Genomic DNA, 24542 nt, shown 5'->3' with positions numbered 1-24542 from the left:
GCTCCCTCTCTGTTTTATGTACAATCCATACAATGTTTGTTAACCTCCCTGCCTCAGCCTTTCCAGTCTGAAATTGAATGAACATTGACCTGACTCACAAATGTATCCGAGAACAAAAGAATCATACAGCTGTTCCTTCTGAGCCGTTTTAATGTCAAGACATCAGACAGTAATGACATCTGGAGAAAACACAAACAGGATCAGTTTTGCTTTGATCACCTTTCCTGCCCATTGTTGTTTGTTGAATGCCATCGAATAAATCAGATTGCAAAAAGAATTTCCTTCCTCTTTGTGCTTTTATTATTGCTATTATTATTAATAAAAACAAAACCAAGCTCCTTTACCCCTTATCCCCCTGACATGAAATGCTTATGATGCGGCAATTCTGTTCCCTTTTGCATTTTGCTGTTTTGTCAGTTTTGCTGAACCCTCAAGTGCAAGAGGTAACATGATGAAATAGAAACTGGCAGAAAGTACATTAAAGTTATTATCACCTGAGGACAAATCCTGGCAAGTGAACCACAAGAAAAAAGGCTCCCATGTGGAAATAAGACAGAGACCATACAGGTAAACCCAGTAATTCCACTACTGGTTTGGCAGCTGTTCAAAAATGGGAAAATCTAGATGAGGTAGGAAAAAAACAAATGAATGTGGAAGTAACGAGGCTCTTCAGAAAGAAGGGCAAAAAGGGGCAAAGGTGAGAAGGAAAACGGGTACTAAATTTCCACAGTACCAAAATGTGTTTTGAAAAGGCGTTACATAAAATGAGCAAAAGGCAACCATTTGGTTAGACCTGACAAGGGCTATCTTCAGAAGAGACAAGGACCCAAGAATTATGAATCTGAAGAGCTTTTTTAGTTTTTTGGCCATTCAGCAAAACATTTCTGCAATTCTGCATTTTCATCCACTACGAAGAGCTGCTTCATTCCCTTCCATATTCTCCATATGATTAACATAATGTTTTATTTCTTGATACATAGACGAGTTTAGCTGATAGACAGCAACCAATGCTTAAAACCAAAACAACTAGGAGTAATAACCTCAATTTTCAGTGCAAATTATTTAGAGTAACGTATGAATTCCAAGTTTGTGCTGACTACATAGACCTAAATGCATCTCAGTAAAAAACAGAAGATCCACTGAGAATACTGCCAACTCAAAGAAAAAAAGAACTGCAAAAGGCAGTATTTTTGCAGATTTATGCCCACAGAAGTGATCAGATTGCTACCGCTTTCATACCTGCAATGGCTGAGCAAGCTAATGACTGTCCCAGCGGCAACTTATATCATGACTCTGCTTATAACATATAGCACAACTACATGTGGTACATTACAGGAAAAGTATCTTACTGTCAAATCAAACTGCAACAAATTGGTATTGCCCATCCTTGTATTCCTGTAGCATTTCAATTCTTTAAAATAATTAAAATTTAAATAATGATGTTTCAAAATTGTAATAATAATCATAGCAATCTATACATGTTTTCAAGGTAGTTGGAAATCTTATAGGCCAGGTTTTCCAGAAATGCCCAATGATAAACAATGTTCAGTGGATACCTACCTAAGTGTGTGTTTCCAAAAATTAGACTCCTTGAAAGCATGATGACGTGGTACCCTCTTCTCCCATCACTTTCTAAGCTTGTCCCCAAATTTTGCATGATTACATTTCTAGCCAGTTGTTACTGGTTAGTCACCTGCAGACAAGTTCTATCCATAAACAATCCCCTGATACTGTTATTCTGCTCCAAGCAGGCAATGCTAAAAAGCAGTTCTTCAAAAATTAGATCAATAGGCACTGAGCTATGTGCTAAGTTCTGATAAGTCAGAGATGTACATACCTAATGAGAAAAAATGATGATGATCAAACTGCTTAGATCTTTCATTTTTAAATAACTTTATATCTTAGGAACTAAAAAAAATAATCCTTGCTTTGCCCATCATTAGAAAACGTGACCTGAATATCTGTCCTGCTTTGGTTTGTGCATAGCTGTATAGAACATTATCATGTATAAAGGTCTTGTACTCTATAAATGTGCATACGCAACGCTACCTTTTTCCCATTTTTGCACACACAATTAAAAAATGGAAAATAATTCATGTCGCAGGAGTGAGATATTTTACTGATAGGCTAGAAATACCAGTTAGCTAAGAAAAGCTGCCAGAAGATGTATATTTCAGTACTACATAGTGTAAATTTTAATAACTGTGTTTGGTTGGTGGGGTTTTTCTTGTTTTTTAAACAGTGTCTTACTCCCATTGTATAAAAAAAGTGAGAAGTACACTTTTGGTAAATAGACTGCTAGAGGTGTGTCTTTTCTACAGGCTTAAAGCACTTGCCTCTAAGTGGCAGTACTTCAAATAAATTTATGCTTGAGCAAGTTGGTGGTGCACAAAGGCCAAAGCTCAGTCAGAACATGGTTGCACATGTGACAGAATTCGCCCCAGTGAGAACATGAGACCGCGGTTCTGATTTTTCTTACTGCCTTCTTATTGAATACCTAGATAGGAATTTTGGGTTCTTCTTGCAAAATGTCATTTGCCAATTCGAATCTGGCTGTAGTATCACAGGGCTGTGACAAAGTGACTTGTACACTCATGACTGCAAGATGGCCAGAGAGAACCCACAGATGAGATGAAAGAACCCAAGATGAGAGAACCCAGGCTGAACAAAAAGTGAGAATAGAAAGGGAAAGAGAGCTCCAAACCTCTCAATTTAAGTGAAGCATTATTGCCTCTGAGGTCTTAGAGACAGCAAAGAGCTTGATACAAGTTTCTGCACTTAGCACGAGGAGGCCCCCAAGCACTGTTGCGTTGTCAAACCCAAAATGCGCACGTCAGGTTGCACATTAAGTGTGACTACCCTTGAAGGATGCAGCTATGGGCTGTCTTCTGGGACACCTCCCTTGTCACATGCTTATGCTCTGAGCTTTGTGCTGGCGCTAGAAACTGTGCCAGTAGACACCAAGTTGGGCCATTAAATAGGTATCTAAAACACTTTTTTTTTTGTTTGTTTTACTGGTTTAACTTTCTGGCGTATCAGTCCTCTGAGCTCAGTGCACAATCATATAAAGCAGCACAATGAAGGAAGCAAAGCGCAGGGCCAGGACTGCGCTCCTCTGGCAGCCACTCTTAAGTGGAGCACAGCTGCATTTCTTCTTCACAAAGCTGAAAAAATCACATATTTCACAAAATAGACCCTACAGAAGGAACAAAAGCAAAACCGGCTTAGACCTTACCCACATCTTCAATAAATATTTAATGTGCTCAGCTATCAGGTGAGTGATGACTGCAACATAAAAACTTGGACAAACCAGCACATGGATAAATAGCCAAAGTTTCTGTGATCATGAATGCAGCAAATACCAGTTCAGTATGGAGAAAGTGTTTATCAGAATTTAAAAGAAAAACAAATGTAAACAAGGAGTCTTAAAAGCCTGTTTTAATATCCGAGTGCAGCATTGCACAGAGTTGCTCTACAATGTCAACAGAAGCCTATGGCACTACTTCATTCTGCTTTCATTTGAAACGCATAATGAAAATAATTTGATCTGTTTGACAAATTATATGAACAGTTTCAGCTGCTGAAGTAACCTGCTTCTCCTTGTACAAATACTTAATCAGAAAGGTAAAACTCCAGATTAAAAGTGCAATGTATCTAAACCAGAACCAGATGTTATTTTGCTAAATTGGATTTTGTACAGCATTCATAGCTGGCTTCTGTGACCTAACAGAAAGCTTATACCAGAATTGGAATTTACAAAAAGGATTATTTTGTTTGTTTTTCTGATGTCCATTTTAGATATTACAGAACGTCTATTTTGAATACATAAAGAAGTCCTTTTTGAACCCTGCATTTCTAACTCTCAAAACATTGGGACTTTTTGAAATTAGGTGACAATTGAGCTGAATCATCTGATTAACTGCAGTAATTTATAACAAAATACCTCTACTAAAAAGTAAATGACTATATGTTATTTCACTTATAAACTCTATTTTAACAATCCGTGGCTTATTTCAAAGCAAACACAGTTCTTACAAGCAAAGTAATTTAATCCATAATTCTTTTTTGGCTTTTTTTGCTTTATTTTTATTATCCTTTATCCAAAAGCCACATGCAAACATGAGGAAACAGAGGTAAACTGGCAAACTCTATAAATCTCTATTACTACAACCAGAAACTCTCTTTGGGTTTCTTGTAGGGAACTCTGACATTTTCACAGTTGACTCAAATAGCCCAGAACAATAAAGATAGCCACTTACAAAAGAGAAATAAATTTTCAGGTTTTGTTTTTAAGTCATGCCAAAATAGGTGAGACAAATTCTATTGCAGTCTTAACCATTGCTCAGCATCCAGCTATAAACTGTCATCGTCTTTCAGGAATTTTGTTCTGATTAGACCAAAACCATCGTGTTGAGTTGGTGTAAAGGTTTTGCATCTTTGAATGCTTAATTTAAACATAGTGGAACATTTAACAGAAAGCACAACCAGGGTTATCAAGTCTTATTCCTACCATCTTAAGCAAGCCATGAGGCAACCCTTTCCCTGACAACACCACCATCACCACCACCACCCCTTTAGTCCAGAGAGCATCCAGTTTATCGATCCTGTTGATTTGCCACAAAACAGTTCCAGCAACCTATAACTTCATGAGTCAGTGTAAGAGACAGGAAGACTAAAATCCTATTGTGTGTCACATGCCATCAGAGTAATACAGGGCAGATCAAAGACTTTCCTGTGTTATAAGTTCCTGTGATGGTAAGGAGCTCATTAAGTGAAAATGCCTTGATATTCCTAGGAGTGGGTTAAGTGGAAGCCTACAGAAAAAGTGAAGGGGGAAGGAAAAATGAAAAAGGTTTTTAATCCCTTTGGGCTCTGCCTGTGTGGTCCTAGGGAAATGACCTTCTGTTCTCAAATATTGAATATCTCATATTGATGACATATGAATTGGTGAAAAATATCATATCTCAAATATGAACAGTTTATCCATGAGTGAATACACATGCCAAGTATTAGAGAAATTTATCAATAGCAGGAGAACTATCAGAGCACTTGTGCAGTTTTGGCCAATTACCAATGCTATAAACAATCCCCTTCCAAGTTCTACAATTCCCTTCCCATAACGCCCTTTCTTCCCCCATGAAAATCCAAGAAGCCAAATTACATGTCAAGGGGAGAAAATGTTCTTGGCTTCTTGAGGCACCAAGGAGGAGAAATTTTGAAACATGGGAATAATTAAAAGCAAAACTAAATACGGTGTAACAAATCATGCAAATTAAGTATTAACATATTTATGACTGAACAATCAGCAGGAGCCAAGATATGTGTAGATAAATTATTACAATCATTGGTTAGTACAGTGCATAGCATACATTTATCTTTTTCTGTATTTAAATGAAAATAGGCAAAACATCTTGCACACAAATACTTTCATGATAAATGTAACCATGTCTATTTCTTAACTGTCTTTGCTGCTACTTAAAATCACACATTATCAAAAATATTAACAGTGATGAAAGATCTAATACATTAATAGAAGGAGACAGAAAACCAAAAGACGACTATCCACCTTTCTTTTACTCCCAGTGCCCTTTGCAAAGCAATGATACATTATCAATCCAGGCAGAGGTGGATGAATGACCCCTTGAGACACTGCGGGAAATCTGGAACAATTGACGCATCCCCAGGTTCCTGTGTCTGCAGAGCACAAAGCTTCATGTGTACTGCTGGGGTTTTTTTGTGGATTTGGTTGGTTTTTTGTTTTGTTTTGTTAAACCTGCGTGTTATACAGAAACTCCAAATGTGTCTCAGCATGTTTAGTTTCTGGTCTTTTCAGGACATACCACGTCCATCTTTCAAATTGCAATCATGTGAACAGCCATTACTCTAAGGAAATCATATTTCTGAACAAACTTTAAGCAACTTTTCACGTTAGTTCTGACCAGAAACGTTCCCTGCATCACTAATGAGACTGCTGACCTCATGGCAGGGGACTCAAGAGCTAAACTTTGACTTCCTTTTAATGTCAAACATAACCTAAAATGCTATGAATTAAGTATTAACAATGCTTTCCTGGTTTTGGTAGAAGAAATAGGCTAAACAAGAATCTAAAAGCATAACGTTTTCTACAGCAGCTGTGCTGGGAGAGTGTCAGATGTGAATGTCACCCAGAATGCTACAGACTCCTCAAAGTCCTCTGTCAGTCAGCGGGACTGGATACAGGAATTGTTAGAACAATATTACTCATCTTGCAAAAGAACACGCTAATGGCTTTTGTATTTCCGCTCTGAAACATTGCCAGCAATCTGTGCAGCTGTCACTTAAAAGATGTACAAATGAGCTTACTTCTATGAATGCAGCACAATGATCCATCCAAGGCAAGATGCTGAATTAAGATACCTCTTCCTAAACTTAGGGGCTGTCGCCCAAATCCACTGATAAGAACATATCAGCCCAAGAATGGGATATGAACAACTTCTTCCATTAAAAACTGCCCAGCTACTCTCTTTTATCCTTCTTAAAATTGTCAGTGACACCAAATCCTTAACTCTTGACTTACAACATCTAGCTTTCAATAGTCTCAGAGATTAAAACAAAAAGAACAGCAAAAACCCCAGCATTATTTCGCTCTTCTTTAACTGCTATTTAACTGACAATTGAACATATTAAATTAGAGTGAAAAGATCTCCCTTAGCTAATGAAAATAGCTGTATGTACGTCCATTGCCAGGAGTGACTTAACAGAAGAATGGCCAGTTGCATGTGGGAATCCATGAACCTGAAAAGAGTAAGCTAAGCTTTTAAAAACACAACCTATTACAAATAATTTCTTTATATTGTTAGGAGAGCCAGTATCTCTTGGAATAGACCTTCTGCTTTCGTACTGTAGCAGAATGCCTTGAAGCTAACTCTCACCGCATCTCACCACGCAAAGAGCTCTCGAATGATATACTAAAATTTCAGCACTAGCGCCCAAAGCCTTCAAAGACAAAAGACCATTCTCAGCTGATACTTCAGAATGTGGCTACTCACTGCCTTTTTTAAGTCGTGCTACATTTATAAGCTAGGGTTTAGCTCAAAAGCCTCTCTGCTAGGTAACAAAACAGCTCAGTGATGCTATTTCTTTTAAAAGACACTGACTGCAAAAAATAATAATAATAAAAAATAAATCTGACATTCATGGAAAAAAACAGCCAACCAAAAAAGTCATCAAAGCTGACATTGACAGCAAATTGACTACAAGTATGTGAAACTTTACACTTCTATGGAAGTTTTCAAAACAAAACACATGTAAGCATTTGTGTAGATGACACATCCAGGATACTGTCTGATATGAGATGTTTTTCCTTGAGAATATTTCAAAATAGAAGTGTCAAAAATTTAATAGCAAACAGAGTAAGCTGAATTAAAGTGGAGTCCAATATTGTCTTCTGAACTGGGAAGCAGCCAAAGCTGGGAATCCACTTCTGCCTTTTCCCCTTTAACAGAACAATATTGAGCTCTAGGAATCTGGAAACACACAGTTACACACATACTGGAAAGGTGTTTAGAGGGTTCCCTTTTCCATAAAGACTGCCTGAAGTAAAACTTGTATCTTAGACTTCTTAAAAGAAGCGCGGCAGCTCAATCTGCAATTTCCTCTTCAAGCTATGCTCAGGGTGGTAGACTTCTATCCCCCCGCCCCTTCTGCAATAGCTGTTCATTGCATACCTTCAGCAGCACGTCTTATCGTACATTTCTAATCTGATTAATTTGTAGATTGTATGTGCCAGCAGTCCATATGTGCCAACAAGGAAAGTACAGCCAACGTTACAAACTACATCCGATGTGACCCATGTGAAACATCAGGTCACCTCCTTGCCCCTGCACCAACACCCTCCCCCCACCCCCAATTTCACTCAGCTCTCTCACAGTTAGCATAACACTGGCCTTAATTATGAAATCCCCACCCCCAATTTTACTCTGCTCTCTCAGAGTTATCATAACACTGACCTTAAATATGAAATCTCTGAGTAAATCACACAAATTACATGACTTCATGGTACTAACAGTGATAGAGAAAGCTGGTACACCGCAGAGGAGCTAGAAATATTTCCAGGCAACAGGGAGATAGAAAACTTCCCCATTAACTTACTTTACTTTTTTTTTTTTTTTTTTTTTAATAAAGGAAACAGTACTGTAAATGAGTTTGCCAAGAAGGACTGCAAGTAAAAAAAAAAGAAAGGTCTTGGAATCAAATCTTGGAATCACATTTCAATCTAAACTTGTTTTCAACTCACTTCCAAAATTAAGAGGGATTTTTTTTGTAATCCCAAAAGAACTTCTAAACTTCTATTTGGATATAAAGAGAGCATTTTTCTACCCACAAGTCAACATGAAGCTACAAGCAAACACAAACATGCAAGCTAGCAAAGCAAAGTTTTAAGACAGTTAAAATATTAATAATACCTGAGTGCCATTCTTTGCTCTGACATACTAAAGAAAGAGGAACTGGTAAAGAAAATGGAACCATGTCCTCAGCAACAAAAATCAGCATTTTTATCAGGGTGAGGATGACAAAGTGTACATTAGTTACAGCTGGCTAACACACACTCTAGGAATTAAGGACCTGTGCGTTAAATTTGGTTCCATAGTGCTAACCAAGAAGCAGTTTTTCCAAGGTGTTCTGTCTTTCCTATGCTTGAAGAAGGTAGTCTCCCAAACATGACAAGCAGAACAAATAATCTGCTCAGAACTTTACAGAAAAAAACCCTTCTCCATCCTCAAAGCTGTCACTAGCTTATTTATTAACACATTTACACATAAGATGGAAATTTCAAAAAATTTTTCCTTTTTCTAGGCCAGCAAATGTAACTGTTTCACTACTGTTCCTTATTTTGGCAAGCAAGATGACATCTTTCCCAGTCAACATAGCCCACACAAAATTTAATTGACTTCAACTTGTATCCTCCCAAGTAAGGGCAGTTATTAAGGGCAGCTCTATAATGTTTTCCCATATTACATCTATGCAATATAATTAATAAAATGATTGTCTAAGTGTATGTACGTAGAACAATATACATACACACACACACATATATACACACACTTTCCTTTCTTCCCATAGCTTGCACAATGCTTACTTTGCACAGGAAAAAAAAGATAGATTATTGTTTGAAACAAAGTACCCCACAACTCTATGACATAAAAAAAATACCAAGTGTTTGCCAAAGTAAGTACATCAGTCCAACCCTAGGCACAGAACATCAGTTTGAGTGATGGTAGATGGATTCATTATAGGCAGAACCCAAGAAAGGGACTTTCCTAAACAGAATAAGGTAGTTGGCATTAAGGATGTACAGTAAAGAAAGTTTACAGTGCAGAGTTCAAAATTAAATGTCAGAAAGCACATATACATGAACAATTTCACATTATGTAAACACAAGTGGACGTGACCACAAAGGCACTGAAGATAATGAAGTAACTTTACAACGCATCTATAATGTAGATATTGATGTATCCTTAGAAGTGGCCTTTTTTTTTTTTTTTTTTTTAATCACTCCTTGATTTTCCTTTTATAAATTCTATACCTCTGAAAAACAAGGAACCCTTTCCTTTATAGGGTTTTTTCCTTCGGGATTTTTTCCAGCACAAAAATCGTCAAAGCCTACCAAAAATATTTAGAGCTTTTTATAATTAAAATTAGAACAAAGTCTAGTTCTATGCTTTATATGGTTTTATTCTGCCATAAATAGTTGTATGTGCTTTGTTTATGACAGAAAATGTACAATGTATACTTTAGTCACATGCATCATTTTGGTCACTTCAAAATGTATCACAAAGTTTAGTTTTTCTACTTAATAATAGATTTGAAGCAAAAAAAATAAAGTGTTTTATATACAGCAATCACTTTCAATCAACAGAGCATCACTGTTTTAGACCATAAGACAAGATCAAGTACAGCTACACTATCTGACAGGCTTTCACCTTACTGCTATTCTGTTCAGTGAAAATATATTAAACCCATTTCCATCAAAGAATTGATTTAATCTCTGAGAGGATGCACACATTCAATGTAGGCTAAAGCTAGTTCAAATCTAGTGTGTACTATTTCAGTAAGTAAACATGTATCTCAAAACCCTCTTCCAACATTGAATTCTGCTTTTTTGTGTGTGAAATTACGACAAACAGATTTGATATTGACACAATACAAAGCTTTTGAATGAGCTTAAAGTTTTCTAAGGCAGAAATGAAAACATGCATCAGTCGAGGAAGTGTTAAAGCTTTTTAATATTAACCATCATGTAAGTGTCATTATGATTTCTGTTTCACAGTCCTGGGTTATCTGGTGTGTAATCATTCTCAGTCTCATTGCTTACAGGTATCTATACACATCCTATACCCTGGCTGGTTTCTGTTTTAAAATACACTGCCTTGCCATTAAATAAAAACCTATAGATTTATGAAAGCTAAAGAGCTATTTCATATTTATTAAAGGTTTCAATTACATTTGAAGTTCAAAAGAGGAAAAATAGATCACACTTTCTCTCATTAATAAACCTAAACCACCACCCTGCCATGTTCCATATTTAAAATATCCTTATTAAATTAAGGTAACATTTGAAAACAAACTGTTTACAGAAGCAGGCAAAATCCATTACACCGGGGTGGGGGTGGGGGTGGGGATAAACAAATAATTTCTTTATACAACATAATGGAATACAAAGTCTGGAGAACCTGGAGGGAGAAACCAAAATATTTTAACAAGAAAACCCTTCCAAGAGGACCCCAAAATTTCCACAGGCCACAGAGAATCAATATTCAAACAACAGACATTACCAACCGACAGCTTGCCCTTGCATATAATTTTTCCAGAAGGCATCTCTAAACACAAATCAAGACATAGCATGAAAAGTTGCCGACACCACCAAACCTCACACTTCCCTTCCCTGGATCATCCTCTAAGTCGCTTGGAGAGTGAAGAATTGGCTCACCTGCACCGGGGGGGACCAGCCGTGGGCACAGGCGCACTCTGACCACCACTCCCCCGGGCTGCCCTGGGGCTTGGCTGGGGATTTAGGGGGGCTCTTCCGCACAGTGTCCCACAAAGGGACAAACTTGCTCCTGCTCTGGCTGGCCCCTCCAGGTCCCCACGAGGGAAGCGCCTGAGAGCTATACTGGAGCCCCGGAGGATGCTGGTGCCAACGACAGGCGCAGTGGGCATCCCTCGCTATGGGAGGCACGTTCCTGCCGGCGTCCGACCCCTCGCACCCCCTGCCGCAGCTGTGCTGCTTGGGAAGGTGGGCACGCATGGTGCACCCAGGGCTTCCTTGGGCCAGTTTGCATGGAAGCGCTCTCCTCCCAGCCGCCAGGTCCTTCGCCGGGGCCTCCCCAGCCCCCTTGGCAGCAGCTAGCGGCAGGGCATGGTGGGAGCGGGGCGCAGCAGGAGCTGCTGGCCAGCAGCTCTGTGTCAATATCGGACTCCACTCGCACAGCGACTTGACAGCATCCCCGCTGCAGGCAGAAGCAATCAATGCTCTGCGTGGCTGGGACGTGCGCCTGCATCCTTTCTGGATGACAAACCACGGGAGAAAGGAAGGGGGGGGGGGGGGGGGGTAAAAAAAAAAAAAAAAAAAAGGCAAAAAAAAAGCAGCCAAGCAAACACTCTTGCAATTTTCATGAATACTTAGGTTTTGGGTTTTTTTCTACCTAACCCTGACACAACTTTGCAAGCACCCTGCTGAAGCAGATTTATATGTACAAGCTTTACAGGCAAAGCGCTTTCTTGTGGAAATAGCATCTAGACAAACTACTGAAGAAGATACCCCTTTGCCAGTGATCAAAACGGACATGGGAGTGTTTTTTTCCCTGCATGCCTGAAAAGACCTTGTCAACTAAATTGCATCAGAAGATGCAAATGAGAAGCTCAGGAGGAATGTTATCTGCCCTAAATGCTAAACCATAGTGTAAACTTTGGTATGTACAACTATACATAAACATAACGGAAAGAGAGCAAGAGGCTGAGTTTAAAAATAAAGCCACCTAGAAAAGATTTATGCAACAAATAAACAAATCTCCAGTAGCTTATATATGCATATGAAGTGTGAATACATTTATTTGTGCAGAAGGTCTTCACGATTATGACTGCAGTATCATTTTCTCCTCTTTCACCCTTTACAAATTCTTTGGTGCTTGCCAATAACCTTCTGCACAGAGTTTTCTGTAATCCCCCGTTAGGTTTTTTATTCTTACTAATGCAATCTCTTTTCCTTAACTTTTCCTACAATCTTTATTTGCAAGTATTTTCTTTCTTCTCACAGAAGTGCCAGGGGTGTGAAGTGTATAAAATCTGGGCTGATTGCTTCAAGCATCTGGAAAGATTTAAGGAATATATTCCAGTCTCAGGTGACGAAGTCTTAAGACTCAGTGGATCTTGGACCCCTATATGTCTACCTGTATTTTGTGGAATTTTCTTTTAACGTAAAGCGTGACTCAGGTACTTTTAACCATAGAAAATAACCAATTGACTTTTAAAAACAAATACAGGACTGCGTGACAAAATCCTTTTATGTCTATTCGCATTCAATTAGGATTTAAGGACACTAAAATTAAACAGAATTGATAAGTGTTGTACATAGTTTTACTATTCCAAAGACTAAAGCAAATTTAAAGATTTCAGACAAAGGGACAACTAAGACTATTTGTAAATACATGGTCAAATAAGATAAATGAATTTTTACAAATGTTTTGGTGCAATAAGACTTGATTCAATTATTTAATTCCTCCTATATTACTAACCTAGAATTCCTCAAAGTTTAGCTATTGCTAAAACACATAACGATACAACCTGGCAGTAATTCTTAATGAAAAATTATGACAATGCTCTAACAGCGGAGAACATATTTTTACAACATTGTACTTCAACTTGTCACATGTGAAACTAACATCAGTTTTAACTGTATTTTCATTCAAGGTGCTTGTCCCATACTACACTACAATCATGTTGTAACGCAAGGTTTATTCAGAACTTTGCTGAAAAGCCAAAATCATACACCTGGCTGTGTCCTCTCACATAACAAGTGCCCGACTACAAAAACTCTCATAGTTTTGCATACAGATAAGGTCACTTCATGTTTGAAAACCAAACATTAATGCATTTTTGAATTGCAGGTATAGATACAGAAGCCAGCAATTGCACATCTGAGCTAAGGGGGCCTACAGTGTAGTCATTGCTCCATGTAAAGTAAATGTAAAGGTACATAAGACTGAATCCATGATTTCTGTAATTTTACTCAAGCATAAGAAGTGAAGGTGTGCAAGCTGTACAGAAAGCAGCTTTCCTCTAGTGCTCCAGGGTAACTCAACCCTAAACACCTAAAAACTTGTCTTCCAGAAGATAATCCGTAACATTACCGCATCATTTCAAGCAGGACCATGTCTACTTAAAAAATACATACATTACCATTAATTGATGCTATAAATCATATATACAAAATGATAACATATCTATTTATATACCACATACATATTTAAAGACAAATTAATAACAAGGCCCAATTCACATTTCCTTTGCATCATCATAGACCTGTATTAGCAATGTCCATCAGCTTAAGACCATCAGCTTTTTTGTCACATAGCAAGCTACCCAGTTCACTCCAAAATATACTTATGCTATTGCAACTTTCTGAACTGCCAGTCAGAATCTCAAAAATCCAAAACAATTTTAATATACTTTTCAAAGATATTTGGAGAAATCTGGATAATTGCAGAAGTAAAAAAAAAGTTCACATATGAATTTTAAAAAGGCCACAAAAAAAAAAAAATAATATCAGGGCAAGCAACAGCTACAATGTGGTTGGAGAGTGGAAAGAATCTATGCATTCTGTGACCAGAGACGCATTTACATTAATAATATTGGGTAAAGCCACCTGTACCAGAGTAGTAAAATCTCTATTACAAACCCCTATAGCCCTACATTTTAAAGCAGTAGGTGACCTTTCATCAGCCTCACTGCACCACAACCAGAACAATGCAGAACTGCAAAGGCATCCTCTTCACTGTAATTTTTGTTCTTATGCTGTTAAAACACTATATTTGAAATAGCCTCTTATCAGAATGTAGAAAAAGTTTTTTTCAAAAGCATTTGACACCACTGAATTAATCCCGAGCCTACCCATCACTTCTAGACTATTTCATATTTACAAAATCTGTAAATAAAAAACTATTAATAAATTATTTTAAATTGTCTTTTTTAAAAATTGATTACTGCCTATGTAATGAGACAAAAACACTTGAATATGGGATGTAGACATGTGACTAATTGCTAGACAACACCATAAGATGGATTCAAAAGATAATGCAATTTCATCAGCTGTAATTGAACCATTGTATTAGACAGAAAGACATGCACTTCTGGATGAACATGGATTAACGCATGGCTCAAATCCACATGCCCAACTCTCATCCTAAATTGATAATAACTTGTGCACAAAGGAAAACTGAATATTCTACAGTAAGCTATGTGAACTGTGTTTGACCCAGTACAGTTGTGGAAAAATCTCACTAATTTTCTTTTTAAAATATTAAGTAAGCATGACAAAAGGGAACAAATAGATTTAGCTGATATTCTACCAGCACAAATAACTGTAACTGGATTACAGTAATGTTGGACATACACCAAAAATAAACACTGAGAAGAGTTTGCTTCGGGCAAAAATGTGCATATGGGAAACAAAAAGTGCATATGGGAAAGAAAATTTATTAATAGAGTTCTGAAAGGGAAGCTAGAAGCATGGGTGAAGATGATTTAGATGTAGTAACAGATTTTTCCCTCCAACCAAGAACGTGATGTTATGCAATCGTAAAAAGCAGGGAATAAGAAGCGTAAGAAACACAGAATGGACTGGATTATTTAGTGATCCTAAAAATTTGACTAGTATTTTTCTAGAAAGAAAAATAAGCACGCTTATTTAACATAATAACAAGGCTACTGAATTAAGTCAAGTGCAATTACTTTGGAACTATTTTTTTTTTTTCCCCTGCTTGATGAAAACCAATTATGCTTGTATAGAAGGTAGTCTTAGTGGTGACACCGGCTAGAAGGAATGGTTGTGATTACTCCAAGATTAGGCCAGCAGCCAACTGATCTGGCACAACTCATTGCTTTCACAGGGTACCTAGGAAATCTTGGGCAAATCGCTTGATTTCCTTGACGAACCTATAGGTAAAATGAAAAAAAAAAAAAACCTGCTTTGTTTAATGAAACCAGAACATAAGGGGTGGAGAAGGACCTGAAATAAAACAGCTTGGCCTCTGTTTCAGGCCTGCCTGTGCCTCCCTTCCTTCAGGTATGCAAGCCAAGAGAGGCATGCAGGACTACAACACCGAAAATAAAACAGGAAAATAAAAGAAGAAAAATATAATAAAAGGCGGTTACTTAAAATGTTCACCATTAAGAAAATGTTGAAAACCTGTCAGTGGTCTTTAAGAGTAATATTTTACTTAAAAAAGGTTGTACAATCCCCATACCCTTTAAACAAAAGGATGAGTCTCAAGCTTTGAAGTTTTATATAGAAATATGAGCACAGCACTGAGACGCAGCTCCCTGCACAACATATCTGCCTGTATGAACAAGGGCATGTTCTTTTGATTTTTATGAGAGGGTAGAGAAGCTTAAGAAGTTACAAATGCAAACATATCCATTCTCAGCGTTAGCTGCATGTCCCAGGGTTAACGTAAGGACAATAATTTAGAAATCAAGATACAATGAAAAAGAAAAATGACAAGGCTTTGGAAGGGAACTGTATCAACAGAAGAAAACAACTCTCAGCTGGGAATATTAAGTCAAAGTCAATCATGTCAAAGCTGGTGGAGAACAAAGCAGCAGGTTTACTAATTTCACATCCAAGTGAATCAAAGAATCATAAAACTGCAGTAGAAACACTGAAATACAAGACCATTTCCATGCCAATACAGAAACATCCCTTACATTACATGCTATTTTCAGGTGGAGGTGTGTAATGGTTTGTGGAGTTCTGTCCTCTGGAGAATTCTGTGCACTTTTAGTGCTTTAGTTCCCCTTAAACTAGATTCATATAAAGCCATTAGGCAAAATAACTTAGATCCAACTGTAAAAAGATCTGCTTAGCAAGATAGATTAAATGTAGAGGGTAGAAAGGACAGAAAGACTTGCTGCAACAGTCACTTTCAGTATATGGGAAATACTGATGCCTTTTTCCACATGCTGCTGATGACAAAGAGGGCCAGGCTCAAGACTTTCCCCAAATACTTAAATATAACATTGAATTTCCACCCACTATCATAAGAAAAAAAAAAAAAAAAAGTCCTCTGCTTGAGTTAACTTTGGCCAGGCCAGGCAGTTTGTGACAAGCTGAGTTTAAGGACTTTAACCCCCTTTAATAACCCTTCAGTTTTCAGAGTCTAATACTATCATGTTGGCAAATTTAAGACAGCTGGTTTAGGACTTGATTCTGCATTTCCAATTTTTTAGCAATTGCGTTTCAGAACTTCAGTATCAGCCTAATACTCCAACATTGTTTTGCACATAATAAAAAAGGATACAAAGAAATGTTCATGGCTAATAGTTACTGAAAATTCATATCGCCAAGTTCAGTTGTAGGAAGATATTCATACCTTAAACTATTCTTATTTGTCTCTCTGTTAAATTAGGAATAAAACAGCATGGTTTTTATTATGGGTGATTTTTGATTTTGAAAAAGAAATTCAGCTATGTTGGGTCTCCATTCAGATAATAACCTAAGCAGTAAAAGCATACCTTAAATACCCAGGAGATACCCATAGAATAAATTAACCAGGAGCTTTCTTACAGAGTCACATTGCATAAAGATATATGCACTGCATAAAGAAAAAGGACAATATAACTAAGCTAGAATTTTTGTGGGAGTATATTTTTATTCCACTGCGGGCAATCCATGTAGCAAATAAAGAATGCCAATTAGCCAGCTCAGGCAGTCTTTTTCAGGTGTAGTACCTATTATAACATCCACTTTCCAACCAATTGCTTCCCATTAGTTATTTCAAAAGAACTTCACTCAAATTTATTAGTAGACAATAAGAAAATGTTCCTTTCCTGTGAAGGTATTTGTGTTACATTCATATTACACAACTGGGCCAGTTGTAAACATTCACTGCAGATGAATAGAAAGCAGAGATGCTATCACATAGCACAGCCAAAAAGCACAGGGTTTATAACATACGTTACCAAGAATTCAAGTTACTAAGCTTCTTTTTCAGCTTTTAGAAAATAAAGACTTGGTTTTTTAGTGACTAACAGAAATGTCACAACAAAAGAAAAAAAAAATAAAAATTTGACTGGTTCAATATTGAAAGAATAATGAAAATCTGTCTTGTTTCTCTATAATCCATACCTGGCTACCCCTGAGATTTCAATTCAGTTGAAAACATGAAATGTTTTAACATGAAAAATGTCTAAAAAGATTGTCCAAATAGAAATATCCTAGTGTGGTTTTGTAAAGGAATTATATGCAGGTCCATGTGCTGTATGTTTATATGACAAGGACAGTACCTGAATCAAGAAAGGCAGATACAGAAGCAAGATGAAGCCTTGATGGCTTTATACTGGAAAGATCTTTACCCATAAACACAGAACTTCTAGATGTAAGAGCTTTGGGTATGTTTTGGGTATTTTTTCTTAATACCCATCTTCACTGCTTTGAAGAGTAAAAACAATCTATTGGCATTATTTGGAGCACTTATAACATTACATTGTATCTGCACCAAATGACCTCAAGGGCCTTTGTTTTGATACAGCTGAAGTTCCTGAGCTCAGTGCAGGACAGGGAAAAATTCTAGGATCTGTGTTATACGTTATGTCAAACCAGATAATCATGATTGACTTGCTAGCACTGTACATATGAACGAAACCAAACAAATGGCTAAGATAAAAAGTAGTTTCTCTGTATTAGCAGATGCAAAGGCAGCCTGCTATCCATAGCAACTTGGTTTTATGAAGAGAAGACAAAATTAAATATGCTTCCCAGAATGACACTTTGGAGGAACATCTCCAAGATACAGCAGGTGAGAAACCAGCCATGTGCCTGAGTCATCTGCAGCTAGGTCGGTTAAAGCAAGAGGAAACATGGTGATACGGGAGAGTACTTTTATTCCTTTAAATTGTGAGGATGACTTTTAGTTTTATAAAAACATCCAGGAAAGTAAACCCTCAGTAACAAACACATGACTTCTCTTGGGTCCACTTGCTATCTTAAGAAAACAATCTGGTCTATATAATAAGATCACATAGAAAACACAGAAAGAAATGGAGATATTGTATGTTGTCAAGCAGCAAATTACATATAGTTAATTCAAAAAAGTCTGGCATGTTTCTCCTTTTGGTAGAAATGTCTGATATTTTACTTTACTAGTGTGTGAAGTTAAACAGAATTGGAAGAATAAAGGCCAGAACTGAACAGCCTGAGACTGAAGCCACAACAACTTTTTGATTTCACAGAACTACAGTTTATATTCCTAAAGGAGACATCAGAGCAAATCAAAGAACAGTTGAGGAGTCATATAGTGTATTACAAGTATTTGTTTTGCTTTGCATCATTTATTGAAACAAATTCCAACATTTAGCTAGAAAAGCTGCTCTTCAGTCTAATAACTCTCTTTCTGAGAACCATTTGCCTGAGTTACTTTCAACTTCTATCTCCTTGTTTTCATCAATTTATTTATATTCTCTAATTTTAATTTTAATCGTTCTTCAACCCTCTCAGTAATCATTATTTTCCAATGAAAAGATCACTATAGGTCCCATGGTGTGTTAGTCTGTTTATTCAGTTTGTTAACTAGTCCCTCATAAGTCAGCTCCATCCTATAAGAATTTTACTATTTTGTTTAACTTTTATCCAGTTGAAAGAAGGTTACACCTTTGCAGCTTTATGCAATAACTAGCTGTTAGTGACAGGTTAGTGACCAGAACCCTATGGGAAAAAAACCCAACACAACAAACCCAAACCAAAAATGAACAACCCCTAGAATATTGATAAATAAAGTTTATAAAAACAGTCCACATACTTGGGAAGTCCTTGTAAGACAGTTCTTGGCAAATAGCATTCATTACCTTAATATCCTGGAGTATGTGTACAAAACCAGAACAACATCTAGATACTGAAAGAATAATGCATAGAAAAAGGTCTCAAACCAATACATGCAATGCTATTACTATAAGGCATGTTATTTTGAAGCAAACTGATTTGATTTATTAAGGCAACATGTAAACCAAGACTCTATTCTCCAAAAGCAGATATTTTGTATTCTGAGGGATCTTACATAAAAGTGTTTGCAGAAAACAAAAAACCCTCCAAAACCAAACAAATAAAATCTGCTGAGCAATTTCTGTTTCCTTCAGAAATCTGGTCCCTAATGTTTCAAAATTTAATATTTTCAATTCCTCTTTGAGGATCAGGTTCCAATCATTTATGTTACAAGACTACATTAAGAATAATTTCACAATGTTGCATTTGCCTCTGGGTTGACTACAAGGAAGTTTACACAACAAACTCACAGGATGTTTATGTTACTGCCACCCATGTTTAGTTCCTTAGTGTTTATAAATAATTTTTATCTACCAATGGAATGTTGTCTCCAGGTAAATGAAATATCAAGTAGTAAATTCATTGACTGTAGTATATAAAACCCAATAATTTGTAGTATATAAACCCCAATAATTTATTGAAGAACCTAAGTAACCCAAGTCCAAAGCTAATTTTCCAAAGGGCCTAAAGTATTGGAAAAAAAAAATCTAATTCATCAGAAACTACGTTTATCTAGAGGACAACCTAAGACTGAGGAGTTCCTCATATACTTGCAATCATATATTCGTATACTCAGACTCTTTCAAGGATAAAAGGTCCTTTAGAAAGCTATGTTTCTGGATAGACAGGCTGATAGATAGATAGATACATAGATTCATACATAGATAGATAGGGAGATATATGAAGAATTTACCCTGTACCTCAAAACCGCCAGTAAAATAATTTACATATTATTAATGTTAATACATGCAAATACTTAAATTTAAATTATATTTTTCATTTTTTTTATGAAGAGTAAGTCAACCACATCACACATATAGGCTGATCAGGTCAGCTGAGTCAATAGCTTATTCTGCAAATTCACAGTTAGCTTGAATAGTTAGGTTAATTCATCTAATTTTGCACTCTGCTCCAATTCTGTTGCCTTTGCAGGTTTCTTACATGTTAAGCAATCATAAATTCAGAACAGAACTCCTGTTCATTTTCTACAATATACTGTAATTTTTTTCAGGCACATTTTTCCGAACTTTGTCAAAAGTTTTTAAAAATACAATTACATTGTATGGATATATTTTCTTTCTGTATATACTCAGTCTTGGAGGGAATTAGAACAATCTTTTAACAAAGCCTTCCCTTTTAGAATAGCTATGTTGACTCTTCTTTTGTGAGGATGCACTATATTTTCAACCATTTTAGGCAGTGTAGACTTTCTGGTCTATAATTCTCTGGATCATCTTTAAAATGTATTTTTAAGAAGTTGCATTTTTCACCTTCCATACTTGTATTTCCAAAAGGACCCTAAGTGATAGGATACTCACTGTTTTAGCATTTTGATAATTTTAATTTTCAGTTCCTTCCTGGGCAAAACCCACATGGTCCCGGCAGTATGCAACTACTAATTTAATCAAATTCCTTTTATGGCACTTTGATTTCAGACAGTTTCCCTGACTTCTTCCTTGTAGAGAAAACAACTTCCAAGATTTCTGGACAGTGCAAAGTGAAGCAAACTAATTAGACTTAAAATAATAAATAATTTTATCTTTTCCAGTGGCTCTTTTTTTTATTATTTTGCAAATCTATTAACTCCTTTCAGTGACTCTTTGAGAAGCTGTCTGCTTCTAATGTACTTAACTTTTTTTATTTCTCCATTAAAATCTTTAGCATACATTACCATAATTATACATTTAAATTGTCAGTTTATGGACATCTACATATTTCTTGTTTATAAACAATACTAACTTATTGTAACAAAATATTTTTTCTGAGCAATTTTATAAAGAATTCCTACAGAACTAGCTTGTTGATTTTGAATGGGTTTTATTTTTTTTAACTTTAATATTTCTGTGATTTTCCTCCCACACACACACTTACTAGTCCATGAAATTTAACGTGTCACAATCTCTACATCACATCTAGGTTCTATGCATTGGTCAGGACTAATTCAAAAGAAATTTTGTGCCATTTTTTGATTATTCTGCATCACTTGTTGCAGCTAAAAACACAACCTGTTTAACAGTACGGCACTGATAATATACTATGCTACAATATTTACTACTTCATTTTGATACAGATTAGCTTCCTTGTGTTCAGTTTGCTTTCACTAACATTATATTGTATCATTCCTATACAGATTACAGCAATATCCCATTAATTTTCTTCTGTGAAGTTTCTTAGGAGTATGATGCACTAATATCTTCATTTATATGAAGGACTTCAGGTTATCCATATAAATAATTTTGTATGTACATGTTATTTGAATTCTGTAAACAGCATAAATTACTTGTCTCAAAGAAAGACAAAGAAAGAAAGATACAGAAATAAATATGGTAATCAATTATAGCTGAAAAAAAATGCATTGTTAAGTCATGGAACTAATTCTCTGTAGCTAAAACAAAAACTAAATTTGCAGTGTTGATAGCAGCTATGGTTATAGTCCTTTTATAATGTATATATAGTTATAGTCCAGGACATGCAAATAAATAAATAAATACTAACTGGATAGTCCCAAGAAACTTAAACAGTGCTATTGGCAGATAACTCTGGAAGAGTGGACTAGAGTTTTCCTGAATTTCTGTCTCCCTTTTACCAAGCATAGAGCATTAGTCTTTATTAATCAGCAAATCTGAAATTATACAAAGAAAACTTCACAAAAAAGTGAAAGTATATTTTTAACTAGTTCAGAGTAAAACATGATGACACATTCATCTACCATTTCAATCAAACATAATTTTGCTCCCTCATGAGTAATGACTGATTAGTGAATTGCTTTTATGCCAAAATAACTGTTTCTAAATACGTTCTTAAATAGATATAACGATTGCAAAAAATTACAACAGGAAAAAGGGAGCATATATCAACAGCAGTGTTCCAGATTTCTTTTAGCACGTGTATATATTGACTTGTGAAGGCAATACAGAAAGTTTTAGTGGAAGAGTTCAATGAAAACTTGTCATTGTGGAGAAAAGGGAAACAATTAGACTTGAGGTCTCTAATATTTAGCACTTCTCAGAAAATATTTTGGAATAGTGAAACTTGAGCACATCATGTTATTTCCAAAGATACTTCCATGGCTCTGTTTTTATTATTTAAATTCTCTAGAAAGAGTGATACTAGAGTTCAGCTGAAGTTAAAGTTGGAGATGGACATGAAAAGTATCAAGAAATTTTTTTATAGGTACACTAGCAACACAAGGGAGACAAAGGAATATGTGGAGACACTGTGACAAAGACATGGAAAAGCCTTTGTTAAGTGTCTTTGCTTTCTCAGTGTTTCTGTAGGAAAGTCTGCTCTCTGGTCCCCTAGACCCTACACCAAGTAGTAGAGTCCAGGGGTGGAAGTGCTACGTACAATAAATGAGTATGAAGCTAGACATCACTTAAGTAAATTGGATGCACACCAGTCCATGGAGGTGGATGGGATGCATCCAATAGTGCTTAGGAAGCTTGCCAACATCATAGTGAGACCTCTCTCTCTCATCTTTGAAAGGTTGTGGTGTTAGGAGAAGTCACGGTAGCTGAAAAAGACAAACATCACATCCATCTTCAAGAAGGACAAGAGGAGGACCTGGGGAACTACAGGATGGTCTTCCAAAGTCAGTCCACAGGAAGGTTATAAGGCAAATAATAAAAATTCATAATTCACAAATCGGAAGGAGTTGTTGATGTACTGATAGGCATGGCTGTCATTCATAGGAATCTTGACAGAATGGAGAGATACACTGAAAGAAACTTCATGAAGCTCAAGGAAGGCAACATGGAATCTAGCACCTTGGGAGGAATAATCCCATGCAATGGAACAGGTTGGGGACTGACTGACTGGACAGCAATGAAGGTAAATCATATACTGGTTTGCATTAGTAGGATCATAGAAAGGACATCAAGTAAAGTGATTCTTCGCTCCCGCTGAGTATTATGAAACCACATCTGAAATACTGTGTCTGTTTTGGGGTACCCAGTAAGAGGGAGATGAACAAACTGAGGTGAGTCCAGTAGAGAGTCATCAAGATGGTCAGCAGGCTGGAGGACATAATGTATATGGACAGGGCTAGAAAGGTATTTTCAGGCCAGGAAAGGTGCTAAGGGGCAAATCTACCTGAACCTTTTAAATGGATGGCTGCTGAGAAGCCAGAGACAAATTCTGCCCAGATCTGCACAGCGAAAGGGAAGGGCCAGTTAACACAAGCTGCAGCAAAGGAAATGTGATTAGATGACAGAGGGAAAAAAAAAAAATACCAGGAATGTGATCAAGCACAGAAACAGGTTGCCCAGAATGTAAAAACCCACTAATGCTTACACAAGTGTTGCAAATGCTTCCTTTACTTAACAAATGTCCCCTGTTGTAGAGCACATCTTTTGATGTTCAAATGGTCAATCAGTCTTTGGTGTCTATGCTTGAGACATCCATCTGGTATAAACCACATTAGAAAGTTAACTTAATGTAAATCAAGCTAATTGTTTGAGAGAAGTGACAATTGTTTCATATTTCCAGAAATGACTAGTTGGCAAGAGTCAACTCAGCCTCATTTACCCCATTCTTTCCTCCCAAATATTTTTTTTAAAATACTGATTGTAGATCTTGGCAGGTGAAGACAAACTATTTCAGTCTGGAAAACTCATACTGTGGAACTGCCAATAAGCTGAAAGAATGTGAGAAAACCGAAGAAATTATTAAAAAAATCCAAAATAAATCAGATCCATATTAATTATCCAAGGACATTCAACATGGCAAAAGAGGACGCTAGTTTGCATTAAATACTAATAGTCCCTTCTCTTTCAGAAAAGAAATAATATATTTTTCATCAACATATTTTGTCAGCTGGTAGTAGATTGTCAGGGGATTAGACTTTTGAAGTTTATTGACAAAGTATTTCTTTCACAGAGTGAAAGGTGCATGATAGTTTAATTGCATATCTTTTGTCTTCTAAATCCTTTATTCTTTGCGGAGTGGTTTGTACCCATAACCAACAACCTGAGGACAACAGTGCCAGGGCCCTGAGGGTGCTATCAGGCCTGACTGTCCTTGCCCACCTCCCGCAGGGCCTCCCCTCACCCAGATCACAGGACCAGGACACCATTTCAGCCCAGCCTGTGACCATCAGACTGCCCTGTAGGACGCCGACCTCCAGCTTTGCCACAGCTCTGCTCTGCCCACCCGTGGGTTGACATCTCAGCCTGGCGTTGGCCCAGTCCCATCCATGGGATGCACCTGATGCCTGGGGCTGGGTGCCCTGCTCCCTGGTTTAGGTGGTGGA

The 24542-nt window shown here is 36.8% G+C and overlaps 1 protein-coding gene across 19 annotated transcripts in view; it reads right to left on the bottom strand.

Annotated features, from left to right (window-relative positions):
- The window catches only part of DLG2 (discs large MAGUK scaffold protein 2), a 1040325-nt gene that overhangs the window by 444442 nt on the left and 571341 nt on the right, over positions 1–24542 (bottom strand). For 5 of the 19 annotated variants that reach the window (XM_027798931.2, XM_005434674.4, XM_055702918.1 and 2 more), the window contains exon 1: positions 10970–11474. The exons of the other annotated variants lie outside the window; for them this stretch is intronic. In XM_027798931.2, the coding sequence (XP_027654732.1) occupies positions 10970–11287 (318 nt within the window). In that variant the 5' untranslated portion in view covers positions 11288–11474. Of the gene's footprint in view, positions 1–10969; positions 11475–24542 lie in introns of those variants that run through there. 19 annotated transcript variants of the gene reach the window in all.

Source organism: Falco cherrug, chromosome 2, assembly GCF_023634085.1.
Source record: "Falco cherrug isolate bFalChe1 chromosome 2, bFalChe1.pri, whole genome shotgun sequence".
In the NCBI taxonomy this organism is placed as follows: domain Eukaryota; kingdom Metazoa; phylum Chordata; class Aves; order Falconiformes; family Falconidae; genus Falco; species Falco cherrug.
This window is presented reverse-complemented; position numbering and strand designations above follow the sequence as displayed.